Here is a 19,356-nt window from a genome sequence, read left to right on the forward strand (position 1 = left end):
TGGTTTATGTTATCAGTGAAACTGAGTATCCCAAACATAAGTATATTTATCTACAGGCAATCTAAATATTTGAAAGTATTAATTAAATATTACTAAGTATGAAGTCTATATAGATTAAAAACTAAATACCAATAAACAAAGTTTTAACTATTCGTCAATGTTAGATTATCAAGAAGTTCACACTTTAATTTTCTTATGGTTCTTTAGTCAAAGGATAATCTGATCAAATCTATATCTCAAAATATCTTGAATTCATTCCCAGTTCTTTCATCAGAGTTATTCGTTAATGAAATATGTAATTAAAAGAAATTAACAGAGCCTAGAGAAATGGATGGCTCAGCAGTTAAGAGTTACTTGTTGCCAAAGAACCAAGTTTGGTTACTACCAGTCACATTGAAGTTTGCAACTAACTCCAGTTCCAAGAGACCTGACAACCTCTTCTAAACCTCTGAAGGCACCGTGTACATGTGGACATACACATCACACACATATAATAAAATAAATGTACTCCAAACAATTTCTGGTTTTCTTATTAATAAGTCCTATTACTCTTTCAGTAACAGCATATATTAATAACATATCCTAATTTGCTTGTATTCTAAGACTGGTTTTGTATTAACAAAGATTAGGCACGGAGTCTGTAAGTAAAGTGACAAAGTGATTATGTAGCATTTTCAAAGCCTCAGTACCATTTTCAAAAAAAGTTCTATTTGTTGAAAAATGAAGCTTTTAGGTACTTTGATGAGTCTGTTTATAAAGATATTTTCTGTTTCTGGCCTATGAAATTTGCTGTATCTATAAATGATCAAATACAAGAAAGTCAGCAACAAATGGAAAAGATTAAAAAAAATCTAATGCCATTCACAGTATCCAATTTTATCATATCATCTGATTTTGCAAGTATCCTCATGGGATCCATGGAAAAACAAACTAATACAAGCCCAGGAATTTCAAAGCTTTTAAACAATCTGTTCCAAATGGTCACTTTCCCACGCACGCTTCTTAAGCAGGTCACATCAGCATATTCTAAAGCATCTCAAGAGTTGTCTAAGATTAAATGTATAACTTAATGCCAATGGAATGAAGTGATACAAAGAAATAAAGCAAGGGCATTTTCTGCTATGGTTTTCTCTAGAAACTAAGTAAAACTAGATCTCATATTGTTTATGTGTGTTGTTGGTTTATTGAGGCATGTTTGATTTTCTACATCCAACAAAAAGATATCACTATTTTAAAATTGTAGCTTTTCAATCTAGAAGCAAGTCAAACCTTTCAATGTTTATTACTCAGTTTTAAAACTGAAAGGACTACCAAGTACATTAAACTTTTTAATCTCATGTTCACAAAGTATTTATTAACATAAATAAATGTGTTATTTAATTAACTGAAAACCATACTGAAGAAAAGGTTAAAAATTTCTGTCAAGGATTTACACCTTGTAAATTATTTACTCATACTTCCTTAAGAAGTAGCAGCAAGGCCAAAGCACTGAACAGACAGCCTGATGCATTTACTTGGCTCAAAGACAGGGAATATTCCATTTAATAATACCTCAAATGTTTCTTTAGAAAACATAAAGTGAAAAAGATCTGGGTGTGACAGCATAACATTGTAATCTGAGCACCCAGGAAGTAAATTCCAGGCTGGCACAGGGACCCTGGGACTATGCATTTGTAAGTATCAGCCCTTGCCCTTTTCTGCACAGCTATCGCCACTCCTCACTGCCACTGCCTGCTGCCATCACACCACTTCACCAATTCTGAAAGGCACTTTACTAACAGTAGCATCATGTGATTTTGTATTTTCTATATTTTCCCACTAGAGATTCTTGAAAATGCTGTGTCCTTCATTATTGTACAGCCAAACCTAGTAGGCAAAGCACTAAAATGTTCATGCAAACAACTGGCTAAAAAACCAAAAAAGGAGTATTATCTACAGGAACATTTCACTGTGCTCTATGAAAACTTTTCAAGAAGTCCACAAATCTGAAGAATTTTATTTAAGAGTACAACTTATTGCTTTCAATTTTTCTCACCTCCAGAAATTGCACAGCTATTTCACCTGTTTCAATATAAAATGACGACTAAAGTGATATTCAAAACTTCACACCAAGAAAACATTCTACAGAATATCAAGATAAATTTGCCAATCAATAAATTAAAAATTTAAATTAACCAAATCTCAAATAAAAGATAGTTCCCCCATGAAGGAAAGATAGTTCACAATCTTACAGTGACAAAAAATACCATTTTACAAACACAATAATATTAAATAAAATGTAGTAACTATATACATATACTATGATATAGTTTGTTAAAATTTGTCAATATTGAGATCTATACTTGAAATAAGAACAAGAAAAGCACAACTACGTATTCTTCCCTTTTCTTTAATTTTAATAATCTACTGGGAAAAAACATATCAACCAAGAGAGAAGTAATTAGGCACTACTGCATTCACTCTGTAATATCCTTAAAAGTACTAAAAAGAAACATTTCCCTCTCTGACTTCTCCCTGAAATAAACTGAAAGCAGTTTACAACAGTCCAGGAATATGTAAATACTCAACTTTGTGACTACAACAACTTGAGAATTTAAAAGAAATGCAAATTATTTGGGTTTTGCCTCATCTGATGTACACTCACACTTAGAACAACAGTATAGAGAAAGCGAGACCACAGTCTGCTCACATCTGGAAATGCTCCGTAGAGGTCCTCAAGCAAACACAGCAGATTAAGAATTAACCTCAAGAGGTCAAGTAAGACCTTCTTTGAGGAACAGAGATCTCAGAATCAGTTCTCTATTAGTTTAAATACTTAGTAATCTTCCAAGACCATAAATGTCAAGAACTCTTTCCCTGAAAACACAATTTCCTATAAATATAACACTTAGGAAGGAGACTGATATTGTGGTATTATTTATTAGAGTTTTACTCTTTGGTCACATCATTTTCTGACAACTGGAAATGTTATAAAAATCCTTCAGATCACAAAAGCCACAGACATTTGTCTTTCAAAACTCCAGAGAGTATGCCTATATTGGTCTATATTTATAAAATGGGATACAATAATGGTAGATCAAACCCTCTACTGAGGCAATTTATTACATCAAGGACAGATTATCTGCTAGACTGCTGGGCTGAGGATGAGGGAGCCAAGAGGCTACAAAGGATGATCACATTCTAACAACATTCAGGCCTCTTGACTTTTATCTACGGTATGTCATGTTCTTCCCTGAGAGTAAATGAATAAAAGTTTCAGCTTTCTAAATAGATCATAGTTGGAAATAAAACACTGAAATGTTTAAAATGTCAGAGATTCATATCTAGATAAAGAACTCCTGGAAATAAGAAAGAAAAAGCAGTTCAATGAAACCTAAGTAGCCAATGAGTAAAGCAGACCTGCTCAACTGAACTACAAATGGAAACAGATGAAAAAAGTGAAATGTCTTTGTCTTTACACATACATATACAACAGAATATTTACATCAATAAAGCACAGAAACCCAAATGTTTATCCAAAACAAAAAGGACATGCTGTGATATATTTCTACAAAAAACTGTAACTATCTAGTCTTCAACCTCATCAAAGACCTGAGAAGGAAAGTAGGAAGTTCAAGCAAGTGATTTCCAAAAAACGCAAGAAATGCAAGAAACAGCTGGCTGCTTGGACAGTCACCCAACGTTTCTCTGCAATGTTGGGGCATCCAATTTTGGTTACGGGCCTAGAATATCTGACAAGACCATTTTTAGAAGCAGGAAAATTTGAAAGACTGTCCTACCCTGTTTTGGCATTGTTCAACAATTGCTTTTCCTTGTATCATGCTTGTCGGACTGGATAGCATGCTGTTAGCAGTCGAGGCAAGGGCAGTTTTCTGCCCAATAGGCCAGTTTTGCCAAGAAGAAAACAAGCTCCATATGGAGTGTCTTCAGTGCCTACCATTCTCTCAAGAGTAGATCAGTGCTGCCAGAAGCAGTTGAGCCTCACATCAACAGAATTCTAAGTTATTAAAACATTTAAATGACATATTCTACAGGCCTTCGAAGCATTTGGAGATTACCTAGCTTTATGGAATACATCTTTGTGCATCTAGAAAAACTGATATAACGTAAGTATGACAAACATGAGTAACTATTAACTTATAATTCTTAATATCCTATATAGCTTAAAGAATAAAGTTTCATATTATAAAACTAAGCAGTCTTTAAACAGATGTACAACGTAAGAACAGTGACCTCAAAATTGTGACAATATATCAAAGTATCTTAATCAAAGAGGAATGTATAATGCAATGACAAAAATATCCTTAATTTTCATCAAAATATAAAATATCCTAAACAGAAGTAGAAACATACATATAGTATGACAAAAACTTTACATTTGCATTAATATATAAATATTTTAGACAGAAGTAGGAACATTATATTCAATATGACAAATACAATTTTCAATTTATCAGTACACAAATTATCTTAGACAGGAATAGAAAAATAATTTTATATTTGTATCAATATACAAGAATCCATACCAATGTAAATTATCTAAAACTGATAGCTAATATTTTAGTTTACAAGTAGATACAATTATTACCCTATCTATCTATCTATCTATCTACCTACCTACCTACCTACCTACCTATCTATCTCCCTATTCTCTATTCCCACATGGGGTGCCAGGTGAAGTGAGAATTCACAAAAGTCTAGTTAATAATTTATTAATGGAAAAACAGACTCATGAATACAGAACAAGGTATAAGCTGCTACTGATCCAGCTGCTGTTGTCATGCTGTTTTTCTCAAGAGTGATGCAGACCACAAGGCTTGCCCCTGCTCTGACCACCCAAGAAAGAGCATGCTAACCCCTCCTCAATTTTATCTAGTCATGCATTCAGAGAAAACCAGACCCATAGGGCTAGTCACCCCAAATGTCATTGGCTAAAGGGGTCGAGCTCCCACAATACTACCCAGTAATGAGAAAGAACAAGTACAAGCATGACCAAGTGAGAAAAATAATTCTCAGTGAAAGAAATCAGCTTCAAGAATAAACCTACATGAAGTTCAAGGACATCCAAACTAATCAATCTAGAGAGGGAAGGTGCTTATCTTTGGGGAGGGAATGATTTTCAGAACAAAACTAAATAAAAAGGACAAAGGAAAAAATATCAGAACTATTATAGAAAACCAATGACAGCTATGTCTTATGAATCCTACTTAAAAGATGCTTCTAAAATTTGTAGAATAACAAAATAACCATAACTATAATATCTCACTGAATGTTTTGTCAAATATATTTCTTTGTCTTAAATTCCCAAATTACATGTTAATATTTTTATTTATTAAAAGACACAGTAACTTTTGCTAGTGTATTCCTCATTTCTAGGGGTGGGGAGAAAACTGTCAGTAAAGTACTTGCCACAGGAGTGAAAGGACTTTAATTTGATTCTCCAAAATACATGTAAAAAAGCCACTCAGGTGCAGCAGTGTGTATTTGCAATGTCAATGCTGAAAGGTGGAGACAGGAATATACCTACGGTTCACCGGACAGACAACATAGCCTAAGCAAACTTCCAGCCAGTGGAAGACATGACTCGACCACCTTAAGACTGCCATTTAGCAAAATAAATCAGAAGTGCTAACTTGTAATACTGATAGTGCATCGTTATTCATAAAGTAGGAGGAAAAGAAAAGCTAATCTTTTTTTTAAAGAACTGATTAGTCTATTCAACTAACAGTCATTAAACACCTACAAAGTGTGTGTGTGTGTACAAACAGTTCAGATTTGAAACTTGTCTTTCATTTATTGAATGCATGATCTCAGGGCACAGCATAGTCTGTCTCAAAAATCATTACTGATGTAGATTTGGAATTAGCTATCTACAAGTTAGAATAACAATGAGAACTCAAAAAATTACCTAACCAAGGAACAGTTTTTGTAAGTCCATGACAATATCTAGCAGATTATTTTATACCAAATACATCTAAACTTAGACGCTATAAATTTCCAAGTTTTCTGATGTTCAATATTAAGATCTACGTTTCGAAGGTAAGTTTTTTTCTTTAAGATTAAAATCTTCAACATTAACCAGAAAATAAGCCATGTAGGCTCACATTCTTAGGAACATTTTTCTGTAGGTAATTTAAATGTTACATTTTATTCCCTCTCTAAGCTAAATGAGAAACTATTTTCTTCGCAAAAACACTCCTTAATCAAATGCAACAGGCAGTATAATATGCATGTTTCTGCCCTTCCATCTTGTACAGTGGTATAAATCACTACTTCAAATCCAGCTCTAAACCCACATGCCTCAACAATGCGCCATATCTTACTTTATCAGTCCACCAATAAGCTTTGAACCAGCATTTGGAGCAGGGCTACCAAAGAAAAGTATACGGTGATCCACATAAGCAGATTTAAATTTTTCAGTAGCCACTTTAAATATAGTTGATACAAAAGCTATGAAAGAGCAGGATGGTGGTATTGCACACCTTTAATCCAAGCACTGGGAGTAAATGCAAAGGCAGGTGGATCTCTGAGTTAGAGGACAGTCCAGGACTACCCAGAGAAACTCTGTTTCAAACAAACAAAACAAAACAAGCAAATAGACAAAAACCAATGAGAAGTTAGATTCTTTTTTCTGCATGCCAAGTGCTGAAAATCATGAAGTACATTTTACACTTGTAGAATATCTCAATAGGGAATACACTTACTACAAAAGCTAAGGAGCAACAGGTAGCTATAAGCTATTGTGTTGCAAAGTACAGATTTAAAGTCTAGAGCACTGGTTCCCAACCTGTGGTTACAACCCCTTTTGGAGTCATATATCAGATATCCTGCACTTCAAATATTTACATTAGAATACAGAATAGTAGGAAAGTTATAGTTATAAAATAGCAACAAAATAATTTTATGTTTGGGGGTCACCACAACATGAGAAGCTATATTAAAGGGTCACAGCATTAGGAAGGTTGAGAACCACTGCTCTAGAGTCTAGACCTTGTTTATAAAGTGTGTTCCACCAACCAGCAGCATCCACACTACTTGGGATCTTGTTAGAAATGCGGAAGTCCAGTCTGACCTCACACATACAAGACCAGGAACTAAATTTAGTAAGATCTCAGCTCATCAGCATGTATCATAAGACCAGGAGATGAAAATTGGATCATATATAGTTTGGCAGTCTTACATAATTACCACTGCCATTTAGTTATTATATGGTATTAACTCATTGCCAATAGAGGAAATGTTTTATATATGGCTGTCCCCAAAAAAAAAAAAAAAAAAAAAACCAGTTAGCACATGGAGCTACAGAGCACTTGAGATGTGTATGATGTAACTGAGAAATTACATTCTAAATTTTATGTAATTTATTGTTCTGACCTAAGTCATATGTGCAAAGAGTGAATCATAATGGACAACACAACTCCAGAGTCACTCCTACATCACAATGCAATTTCTAGGAGGGTCATCAGATCACTTATGGAAAGTTCTAGTCAGGATAAGACCTCTGATTATGTATATATGTTTTTGTTTTAGTTTAATCAAGTCATGTTTAACACTTTCCACTAAAAGTCAAACATAAATCTACTTCTAGACACCAAATAAAATGAATGTATTGTGTGATAACATGACTGTTATTAATTAACAACAATAACAAACATACCTGTACAGTCTTTTTTATTCTATGAGAAGGCCCTGGATATTCTGGAGAATATAAATCTGTGAGGAACAATGAGTTGATTAATGTTGACTTTCCTAGTCCAGATTCACCTAAAAGAAAAAGAAGAAAAATCTGTCAAACTAAGCCAAATTATACAACAAATATAATAATGCTAGTGTTTCACTAGTTAGTAACATTCAAATATACTACAAAAACTCCATATTAGGGCTGGAAAGATGGTTCAACCATTAAGGGATAGGCTCACAATCAAAAATATCAAAACTTTATGTAAGAAAATAACTTTTTTCCCTCTTTATTTATTCTTCTCTTATACAATACATCTACTCCTCCCAGTTCTGCGCACCACCTCTCCTCTACAGATCCACTGCTCCTACATTTATTTCCCTTCAGAAAAGAGCAGGCCGGAAAAAATATGTTTGTCCTCAGTTTCACACTAAGCTGGGCGAGGGTAATCACCCTACTAGGACCTGGAATCACCTACAAGACAAACTTTCAGTTTACTTAGATTAGGTTAGCCTCTGGGCATGTCTGTGAAGGATTATTTGATTTGAATAACAGAGATGTAAAGAACCTTAAAGGAATATAAAAGGAAGCTAGGTGAGAGGAAGCAATCAACTTTCTCTGTTTCCTGCTTGGCTGCAGTGTGACCAGCTGCCTGAAGCTTCTGACACCAGGCCTTCCCTGCTCCAATGGACTGTGACCCCAAATAAACACTTCTTATTGTTGATCTGTCAGATTTTTTTTTCCTTGCTTTTTTGAGACAGGATTGTCCTGGAACTAGTTCGTGTAGACCAGGCTGGCCTCAAACTCACAGAGATCCGCCTGCCTCTGCCTACCGAGTGTTGGGATTAAAGGCATGCACCACCACTGCCTGGCTCTGTCAGGGAATTTACCACAGCCACAGGAAGAGACATTGACCAAATAAATTCCACACTGTCAAAGGGTTTTAAAATGTTTAATAATTTACACCTATCCTTTTTTTAAAAAAAAAAAGTAACATCTAATACTGCAACTGACACTTTAACAAAAATGTGTTTTAGTGACCAAAGACAGTCACATTAAGAAAAAAAGTAGTTTATATATCACTGCTTCCGTGAAAAAGTATAAGTACTAATCTTTAGTATAGACAATAGTGAATGACTAAAGACATTAAAAAATGGAAATCTGGGACTAGAAAGATACCTTAGTAGTGGTTAAAAGCACATACTGCTCTTGCAAAGGAACCAAACAGGTGCCCTATACCCATGTCAGGTAGTCTAAAACTGTCTGTAACTTCAGTTCAAGGGGATCCAATGCCTTTAGCCTCAAGGGTACTTGCACTTCCATGCACATGCCTAACAAAGAAGAGAAAAGGCTAGGGCATGATTTCTACTGTGGTATCTTTATTTTTTTTATGCTTAGTATATAGTACCAACCATACTAGTTTTTCTAAAACATATATAGCTTTAAGGTACACATTATACAAGGTTAAATATGTTATAAAATATAATGATGATTGATGTAACAGTTCATGCATTTATCTTTACTAATGAATGCACAATAACAGGCATGCTTTGAAAACAATAACATTTACATATGCAGACTGGGTTCTGTTTATAAAAGTTCACAAAAGAGGTAAGACTCTTACAGATGTAAGAAATCCAGAAAACAAACAGCAGAATGGTGCAAGTTCTTCACTGATATTTACATTTGAATTTTCTAGACTCAAATGGATAAAGTACTGTACAATTGCATGGGAGCTATAAAGGAGTTACTTTAGAACTAAAAACACAAACAGGCTGGAAAGACACTCATGCAAAAGAGGTAGACCATGCTAGTATCACACAAAATACCTAAGTCAAAACTGTTAGTACAGTAAAAAAAAAAAAACTTGTATGTTTAAAAAGTATCAATTCACAAACACTTATAAACATACAGATACCAAATAGCAAAATTTCAAAGCATGTAAACTGTTAAAAGTGAATAGTTCTATAATTATAGTTGGACACTTCAATCATAAACAGAACTGTAAGAAGGAACCAAACTGAAGTCATTTTGGATAGAACTTCCATTTTGAATAAGGATCAATAAGGTTTAAGTTCCCAAGACCTCCCCAGACCTCCCTGGATAACTGGCATCTTGGCTGACAAAGTGAGACATGAATTGTGGGCAAGACATTTAAGTAAACCAACCAATGAGAACAAGGTAAGTAAACCATATAGAGAAATGTTCATAGGACAGTCCCTAATTCCTGAATCCTGATTGGTGGAAAACGTGTAACTTGGCACAGATGTTTGTGGCTTTCAGGTTTAAAAACTCTAACATTGTGGCTTGGGGTCACAGTTCAGCTCCTGAGTCTATCCTGCACCCCTGATCAATCAGTAGCAACTTGATTACAGTAAGTTTTTGTTATCTGTATAGACTTGGTGTGAGTTGCGTTGGCTCCAAACAGATCCCATAACAGAACAACTAGATGGGCAATAATCTAAAGTACAATAAGATCTGAGCTATACTGTAAAGAAAGCAGACCTAACAATATAGACAAAACACTGAATCCAGGTGACTAATAGACATTTTGCTCAAGTGTAAAGTAAACATTTTCCAGGAATGACTAAAAGTCTTCATATGCCTTTAAAAATACTAAAGTAATTTCTTTGTGGTGCCTCCTAGGTGTCTGGCTGTGTTGAGATGAAGCCACCTGCTGTAAGAAACTCACTCACATGGGCAATGCGCAAGCTCCGTAATTTCTGAGGAGTACATGGCCACAGAAGTGGCTGCTGATGCTCTGCGTGAAGAGTGGAAGGATTGTGTTGGTCTGAATCGGTGGTGGGTATGAGAAACAAGGTTTAACCATGAACAAGGTGCCCTGATCCATGGCAGAGTGCTTCTGCTGTTGAGTAAGGGACAATCTCCTTACAAGCCATGAAGAACTGGAGGGATGAAGCACAAGTCTGTTTGCGGATTTTATAAGTATTTTCAACTTAGTTATTTAAAAAAAAAAAAAAAAGATATAGCTGGCCTGACAGATACTTCTGTGTGTCATTCGTTGAGAACTAAAAAAGCTGGCAGAATCCAAAAGCTTTTCAATCTCTCTAAAGCTGATGTTCACCAAAATATTATCAGAAAGCCCTTATGCAAAGAAGTTAAAAAGTCCAGGAACAAAACACCCAAGATTTAGCGTCTTGTTATTCCACGTGTCCTGCAACAGAAACATCGACATACTGCCCTGAAGAAACAACACACTAAGCATGTAAAATATGCTAATTTTTGGCTAAGAGAATGAAGGAAGCCAGGAACACACTGCCAAGAGACATAAACTGTCCTTGTTAAGAGCATCTACTTCTAAATCTGAGTCCAGACTTTGAAAAAAAAAAACTGAAATGAAAACATAGTTCTCATTACAATTAATTAAAACTGAGGCTGTGGAGACAGCTCAATGAGCAAAGTACTTCGCAGTGAAAACGCAAAGACAAGAGTGTGATCCCCAGGAACCATGTAAAAGCAGGATGTGATACTGGGGAGGCAGAGACATGAGTGTCCCTGGGGATCACCAGGTAGTCTAGCCAATCAGTGAGTCTAGGTTGACACTGGGGGTCAACTGCTGGCCTCCACATGCATGGTCACATGAGTCTGAGTACAACACATAAAATTAAAATAAAAAGTGAAAAATTTACAGATATTTAGAAATTAATCAACGTACTCTCTCATGTAACCAACGGATCAAAAAGGAAACTATAAGGGAGAGTAAACTACATACAGAGAAAAACAAAAATGACAACACAGCGTGTCAACCTTATGGCACTGAGAAAGTCAGTGCTAGGGAATTGTCAGTCATAAATGCTCACATAAAAATGATGATCAGATTCAAAAAATGACCTTTTTCTAGATCAGCATATGATCTAGAAAAGAGTAAACTAAACACAAAACAAAATAATGGCTATATCAGGATCTCACCCCATCCAAAAAAAAAGAAAAAAAATTAACAGAACTAAGTGAGCTGCCCAAAGGGGCCTTCAAAATTAACAGGCCATCAACTACACCAGGAATAAGAAAGAAAAATTCAAATTAATGAAATTAGAAATAAAAATGGGATTATTATTATTCTTAATTGCACAGTAAGAAAAAGACTAATATTAATATGCCAATAAACTGGATAATACATGCCATTTGTAGAGAGCATAGCACTCCAAGTCAGAACAATCATGCGCAAAAAGGAGAGAAGGGGTCTAAAATAGAAAACTGCTTGTTTCAGACAAGAATTTTATATTTATATTTAGAAAACTCTAAGGTCTATACCCCCAATCCTGCTGTCCCCCCCCCGAAAAAACTGTTCCCATACACTAATAAAAACTATACAGAAAATAAATCAAAGGGAGGAGGGAAAAGAAATCCACTGACAATAGCCACCCAAAAATATGAATAACAAACCAGGCAGTGGAGGTATACACCTTTAATCCCAGTACTCAGGCACTCAGCAGGAAGAGGCAGGCAGATCTCAGAGTCTGAGGCCAGCCTGGTCTACACAGTGAGTTATCAAATAAGAGAAATGGAAGACAATACAAATAAAAAAAAAGACTATGTTTATGAACTGAAACAAAATCAACATTGATAAATGTCCATATTATTCAAAAGATAAGAATTCCAACAACATTTTTGACCGATGCAAAAAAATGTTCAAGTTCCCAGGGAACCACAAAAAGACTCTTGAATATGAGGGCTGAGACACAGTTTAGTGGTTAAGTGCCCTGTTGCTTTTACAGAGGACCCAGTACCCCTATGATGACTCACAGTCATTCATAACTCCAATTTGTCCAAGGGATCTAAAACCTTCTTCTAGCCTGTATGGACACCAGGCACAGACATGGTACATTATATATATCTATATAGATAGATAGATAGATATAGATATAGATATACACACACACACACACACACACAGAGAGAGAGAGAGAGAGAGAGAGAGAGAGAGAGAGAAAACACACAAATCTAAAGAGAAAAAGATTCTGAGTATCAAAGAGTAAGAAAGTAAGGCATTAGACTCCCAATTTCAGAATATATTACAGAGTTATTGTAATGAGAACAGCAATTGTACTGATACAAAACAGACTAAATAGAAGAGAAAGCTCAGAAACATGCTGATGGTTTTCAAGACGGAGCAGGAATGGGAAAAACACACAATGGAGAAACCAACAGCTTTCTTCCAGGAACAGTGTTAAGAATACTGAATATCCAAAAGCAAAACATTAAGATTACAAAAATCAACTCAAATGAATTAAAGATTTAAACATAAGACCTGAAACTGTACAATCCTAAGGAAGAAACAGGAAAAAGCTCAATGAAATAAATCTCAGCAATTACTGGCTTCTCAGGTTAGGGTTTAAGAGGGCTTTTGATGTGACACCCAAAGCATGCACAATCAACAGGGGATGGAGGAGAGAGATAAAAAGGACTACAGATTTACACCAAACTAAAATCTGTCTATATAGCACAGTGCATGCACAGGGGGGTTGGTGGGGATCAAAATAGGACAAAATATCTGGAAACAATGTATAATGGGTTACTATGCAGAATAGGTGCAGGACTCTTACCATTCAACAACAAAATAACAACAAACTAATTTAAAATGGACCAAGAGACAACAGACATTTATTTCTCAAAGAACATACAAGCCAGGCAGAGACTTTTACTCATAGCAACTGGGAAGCACAAGCAAGATAAATTTAAGTTCAAGGCCAGCTTAAACTACATAGAGTTCTAGGCCACCCTCGGTTACACAGTGCAGTCCTGTCTTAAAGCAACAGACTTACAAAAAGGCCACACATGTGAAAAGTGCTTGGTGTGATGGTTAACCTTAGTTTTCAATTTGTCCTGGATTTGGATTCAATGAAGAAATACAGCACTCACTTACATACAAATGACCTTCTTGATCAGGTTATTTAAAGTTGGAAGACACACTCTAATTGTGGATGGTCCTTTCCTGTGGTAGCCAAGAGAAAATGCTTTGTTTGAGGCCTCAGTACCTTCATATTATAATTGGTGAGTTTGTTTATCCTGTTGGAAAGATCATCTACCCTACTGCTGCTCCAGCTGTTGCTACTTCTACATTTCGTCACTGATAACAGAACTCAACTTCTTCGAGGCTTCCAACATAGCCTGAAGAGTAACTAGTAGTTTTCCAGTAATCCTCGAGACCTTCAGCATTTCAGTCTCATAAACTGAGAGAGACTGGTGGTAGAGAACCCTGATTAACACATTCGGTCTCACTAACCAGCAGGGAAACACAAATTAAAAACATATCAGACCATACGTGCTGCAATGCATTTAACTCAAAAGCATAAGAAATAACAAGTGCTGGCCAGGAATTGGAAGAAAGAAACCCTTCTGCACTGCTAGAAGTATAAACTGGTATAGGCATTATAGAAAACGGATTGAAAAGAAAAAAAAACTTAACAGTTAAAAATAAGGAATTGGAAAAATGGCTCAATGGATAAACTAACTGCCAAGCAATCTTGAAGCTTCAGGCTGGAATAAGTTACAGACCAAATAGAAAGGCTAGATATAAGCTCTGGTGGGTCCAGATCCTGCGACAGAGACAAAGATCCTTGGATCAAGTTCAAGACCTTCAGGTTCAGCATGAGAATCTGTCTCAGTAAATGAAGTGGACAGTGATTGAAGACAGACAATGGTTGTCAACTTCTGGCCTTCACATGCACACACATGTGAGCACAAAACTACACATACAAGAACACCATCACACACATATAGAGATGCAAAAAGGAAAATTAAAATGATTACATACCCAGCAACCCAACTAATGGTTATATAACCAAACAAATGAACCCTTGTGCATTAGAAGAGGTACCTGTACTCTCATGGTTATTGCAGCATTATTCACAATAGTCAAGCAGCGGATATTTAAAGAAACTGTAGCACAAAAATGGAACAATGTTTAGCCTTAAAAGAGAAGTAAATCGGGGCTGGAGAGATGGCTCAGAGGTTAAGAGCATTGCCTGCTCTTCCAAAGGTCCTGAGTTCAATTCCCAGCAACCACATGGTGGCTCACAACCATCTCTAATGAGGTCTGGTGCCCTCTTCTGGCCTTCAGGCATACATGCAGACTGAATATTGTATACATAATAAATAAATATTTAAAAAAAAAAAGAGAAGTAAATCTTGTCATTTGTGACAACATGTACACACCTGAAGGACATGTGCATTCTGTTTTACTACTCTTAAAACTGCAAATGCCTAGGTAAATACATAGAACTGGATATTACAATGTATGAGGCAGATCAGAAACAAGGACCATAAACATAAATGGGAAAACATTAATAAAACAACGAAATTTTTAGTTTACTTTTTCGCTGTTTTGTTTTTTGAAGCAGAGTTTCTCTGTAGAGCCCTGTCCTAGAACTTACTGTGGAGACCAAAAAATGTGAGCTTACTTCTACCTTGACCAAAAGTCAGAGAGTTGGAACTTCACCTCTACTCCTTCAAGATTATTGAGTATTTCTACCTGATGCAAAGGTCCAACCTAGATTTAGATCAGAGTTCTGCTCTCTCAAGGTTATTGTCTCCAGGTGTGGCTAATACTCAGCCCTTCTATTTCAGGAATTGAAAAGTGGATATGTTTCTACTGTAAACAAAAGTCTAAGGATCCTACTAAGCTCTTGCTCCCTTAAGGAGATAACAATATTTTAGTCTAGAGTGTGAGCTTTACTTGTCTTGTTTTAGCAACAAAATGTTTACCTAAGAATTCAGCCCGCAACCTTCAATTACTGTGTTCATTTCCTTCTATCATATTAATGCAATTTTTTATTTTACACCTACCTTTTGGAGTCAGGGGTATTTTAAATAACTGGAAACTAAACGCAGGCAATTTCAGTATTCACTGGCACTCCCTCCCAGTACCATCTTATGTTTTCTGTTTTATTATTTTCATTCGTGTCTTTATACTCTTTACTAACTCCATGCCCCTACCCTGGTAAGTGGTATTTTTGTCAAAGCCAGTCTCCAACTCATTCTGCAAATCAGGCTAACCCTGAACTTAGAGATCCACCTCTCTCTGCCTACCACATGCTGGGATCAAAGGCATATACCACTAGGCCCAGCAACTTAGTTTTATCTTTTTTTTTCCTTTGTTCCTAATATAACGTATGATATTTTTAGCAACAATGTAATCAATTCTATGTTTATGTATGCACCTTATGTTCATATATATGTGTGTATATATGCTTATACGCAGGTAAACAGATTACTGGAACGGAACAGAGAACTCAGAAATATTAAGAAATTTAGAGTCAGTCAATCTTATACAGAGGAATAAAAGCATACTTCAAAGTAAAAAAGCCATTCTGCAGATAGTACTGAAATGACTGCATGTGTCATACTTGACTATTCATACATAATTCACTAAAAAGTGAATCTCCACACATTTCATTAAAAAAAAAATTAACCCCAAATAGACAATAGCCCTATTTTAAATTGCAAAACTACAAACCTCATGGTAGATAATATAATGTAATAGTAAACCTAGACGACCTTGATATAGCAATAACTTCTTAGAACACTAAAGCTAGGGCTCATGAAAAGAATCACTGATAAACTAGACTGTGTTCAAATCTAACACTTCAGCTCTGTGAAAGGCAATGAAAATGGAATGAAAAAGCAAAACACATACACACAACATGCACACACACATACACACACCAAAAAAAAAAAAAACCATGTGTATACATACCTACCTGATAAAACACTATTATCCAAAATATATATAAGGACATTTTAAAACTGAATGGGGGAAAAGTGATTTAAAATGGACTAAATACTTTACCAGATACAAATACGACATACAAATGGCAAATAAAGTATATGATAAAGCAAACTATTTCACATTAAGGAAATACAAATGAAAACAATAAGATACAGCTCTACATATTCAGTTTCTGATCACCATTCAAGCAGAGGATTCTGATTTGTGAGTCTACCTCTAAATAAATAACCATCTATTTCTCAATTCTGAGCTAGTGTGGGATTTCTTTTCAGCATCCTTCTTCAGTTCTGGATCTTAAAATTAAGTCATGAAAATGTACTAATAAAAACAGGCTTAAGACAGGCGTGGTGGTGCACGCCTATAGTAGTTGAGGCCAGACTGGTCTATAAAGCAAGTTCCAAGAAAGCAAGGGCTGCTACACAGAAAAATCCTGTCTACAAAAACCAAAAAGGAATATATATATATATATATATATATATCACACACAGACACACACACAGGCTTAAGACTGACATGTAATTCATAGCTTTATCTAGTATGTGCTTTATATAGGATATATTTTTAGGACTTCTTTTTTCCATCAGATATGAGATTTACTACTAAATATGATTTAGTGAGGTGTAGAATTCAGTTTAGTGGATGCCCTTATGTCCAGCCACTTGTCTAGGGAGACATAAATTTATTTGACCCCACAGCCATCGAGAACAAGACACATCTCAATGGACACTGACCTGCACTGCTTCATTATGTGACAAACCTGGCACTGATTCTTGATGGTAGTGGTATTTTGCTTATGTTCTATTTATTTGAGACAGTGTCTCACTGTGTAGTCTGGGCTGGTTTCAAACTTAGAAATCTTCTTGTCTCTGTATCTCAAGTGTATCACCACACTCAGCTAATGATAAAACTGATAATGGTTTTTAATTAATTTTTAAACAAAGACTTGCAAAAAAGAATTCTACAGCTATACTGGCTTTAGTGTATTCATCTGAGCATTAATAATATACTCCTTTTTCTTATATGAGCCTCTTCATGGATATTAATTACGGAAAAAACTGGATTTGCAACTATGAGCAAGTAAGCTAATCTAACGCCTTAATTTCATACCTGAAATGAGTTGCAATGGTTACTACAGGATAATGACTTAACATATATAATAAACATATGCCTGAAACATAAATGATGAAAAGGCAGTGTGACTGTTAACCTTAGATGTCAATTTGATTGGATCTGAAATCAAAAAAGAGATATGGCTCTGGGCATGTTAAGTGAGAGACCTTATGAAAAAGAAAAACAAAACTGTATTCCAGCTGGGCACAGGTGCCCTACTTCCAACCCAAGGATTCAGCAGGCTTAAGTAGGAGAATGAGCTCAAGACCAGACTCTGTTACTGTCCTGTTCAGTTCACTTTTTGTCAACTTGTCACAAGTTAAAATCATTGGGGAAGAGAAAGGAATTTTAATCTGGAAAAGATCTCCATCAGACTGTCCTATAGGCAAATCTGTGGAGCAGTTTCTTCATTAATAATTGATATAGGACACAGTCTACTGTGGGTGATACCAACCCTAGCAGATGAACTTGGATTGTAGAAAAAAGCAATCTAAACAAGTCACAAGAAGCAATCTAGTAGGTAGGAATCCTTCCCGGCCTCTACTTCAACTCCTGACCTGACTTCCTTTCATGGCTATAAGCTGTAAGCGAAAATGAAAATAAACCCTTTGCTCCCCAAGTTTTTTCTTTTTTGACCATGATGTTTATAGAAAGCAATAGAGAACAAACTAGAACAGCTACAGACTGAGTTCATGACCAGATACTTGAGACCCTATAACAAGAAAATCAAACAAAGTAAATTTCATTAAAGGATTCATCAGAAAAGCTCATAAATAAGATGCATCAAGAGAATGCATATTTCCTCTAAAAAAAAAAAAATCAGTATCAGATGACTTTAGCCTCCTCACCCACCCAACAACCTACCTACCCCAAATTAGAAAAATAACACAAATTTTATATCAACCATATGGCCTTCACCATCAGATTTTGTTAAGCTTTTTTTTGTTTTATTCATTTTGGGGGGAGGTCATCTGAGAGGAGGGAACCTCAATTGAGAAAAGGCTGCCATCATTCTGTGGGACACTTTCTTGATTAACAGATGGTATGGAAGTGCCCAACCCACTGTGGGCAGTGCCACCTGTGGACGGGTGCTTATTTTAAAAAACAAAAGCAAGCTGAATATACTAGTCACTTCTCTGTTGCTATGATAAAACACCATAACCAAGGTAACTTAAAGAGTTTATTGGGCTCTGGTCAAAGAAAGTTAGAGTCTACGATAAAAGGGAAATCATGGCAGCAGGCACAGTTGAACAGTAAGCTGAGAGCCCACGTTCTGAACCACAGATACGAAGCAGAGAAGCAACTAGGAGCAGGTAAGACCTTAAGCTCTCAAAGCCTGCCTCCAGTGACATAGCTCCTCAGGGGAGCTACACTTCCTAAACTTCCTCCAAACAGTACCATAAAGTGGAGATCAAATGCCTGAGACTGTAAGGAACATCTCACTCAAATGACCACAAATATTATTCTACTAAACACATGTTCAAAAGCTATTCATTAAACTAAAATTCTAATATAAAACCTTTTTAAAATTAGCGACATCTCAAACAAAAGATGTAGTGTTTCTTCATATATAATTATCAAGTTGCCAACCTACAGAAGAAAAGGTAGACTCAACCCATCTGCCTAGTCTCATCTCTGCTCCAGAGCTGCATGTACAATACTTCTACCCAACCAGAATCAATCAAGTTAACTAAACTGTATTAGTTACTTTGATCTTGCTGTAATAAAACACAACGACTAAGGCAACTTTCAGAAGGAAAGGCTTTCAGTTCCAGAGGCCTAAGAATCCATCATGGCAGGGAGGCCTGACAGCTGAAGC

General features: G+C 35.8%; 1 protein-coding gene across 1 annotated transcript in view; it reads right to left on the bottom strand.

Annotated features, from left to right (window-relative positions):
* The window catches only part of Septin7 (septin 7), a 63,848-nt gene that overhangs the window by 22,903 nt on the left and 21,589 nt on the right, over positions 1–19,356 (bottom strand). The window contains exon 4 of the mRNA XM_085689799.2: positions 7,658–7,764. Within this exon, the coding sequence (XP_085545925.1) occupies positions 7,658–7,764 (107 nt within the window). The remainder of the gene's footprint in view (positions 1–7,657; positions 7,765–19,356) is intronic.

This window comes from Myodes glareolus, chromosome 4 (genome assembly GCF_982192425.1).
Source record: "Myodes glareolus chromosome 4, mMyoGla1.1, whole genome shotgun sequence".
Taxonomy (NCBI): Eukaryota; Metazoa; Chordata; class Mammalia; order Rodentia; family Cricetidae; genus Myodes; species Myodes glareolus.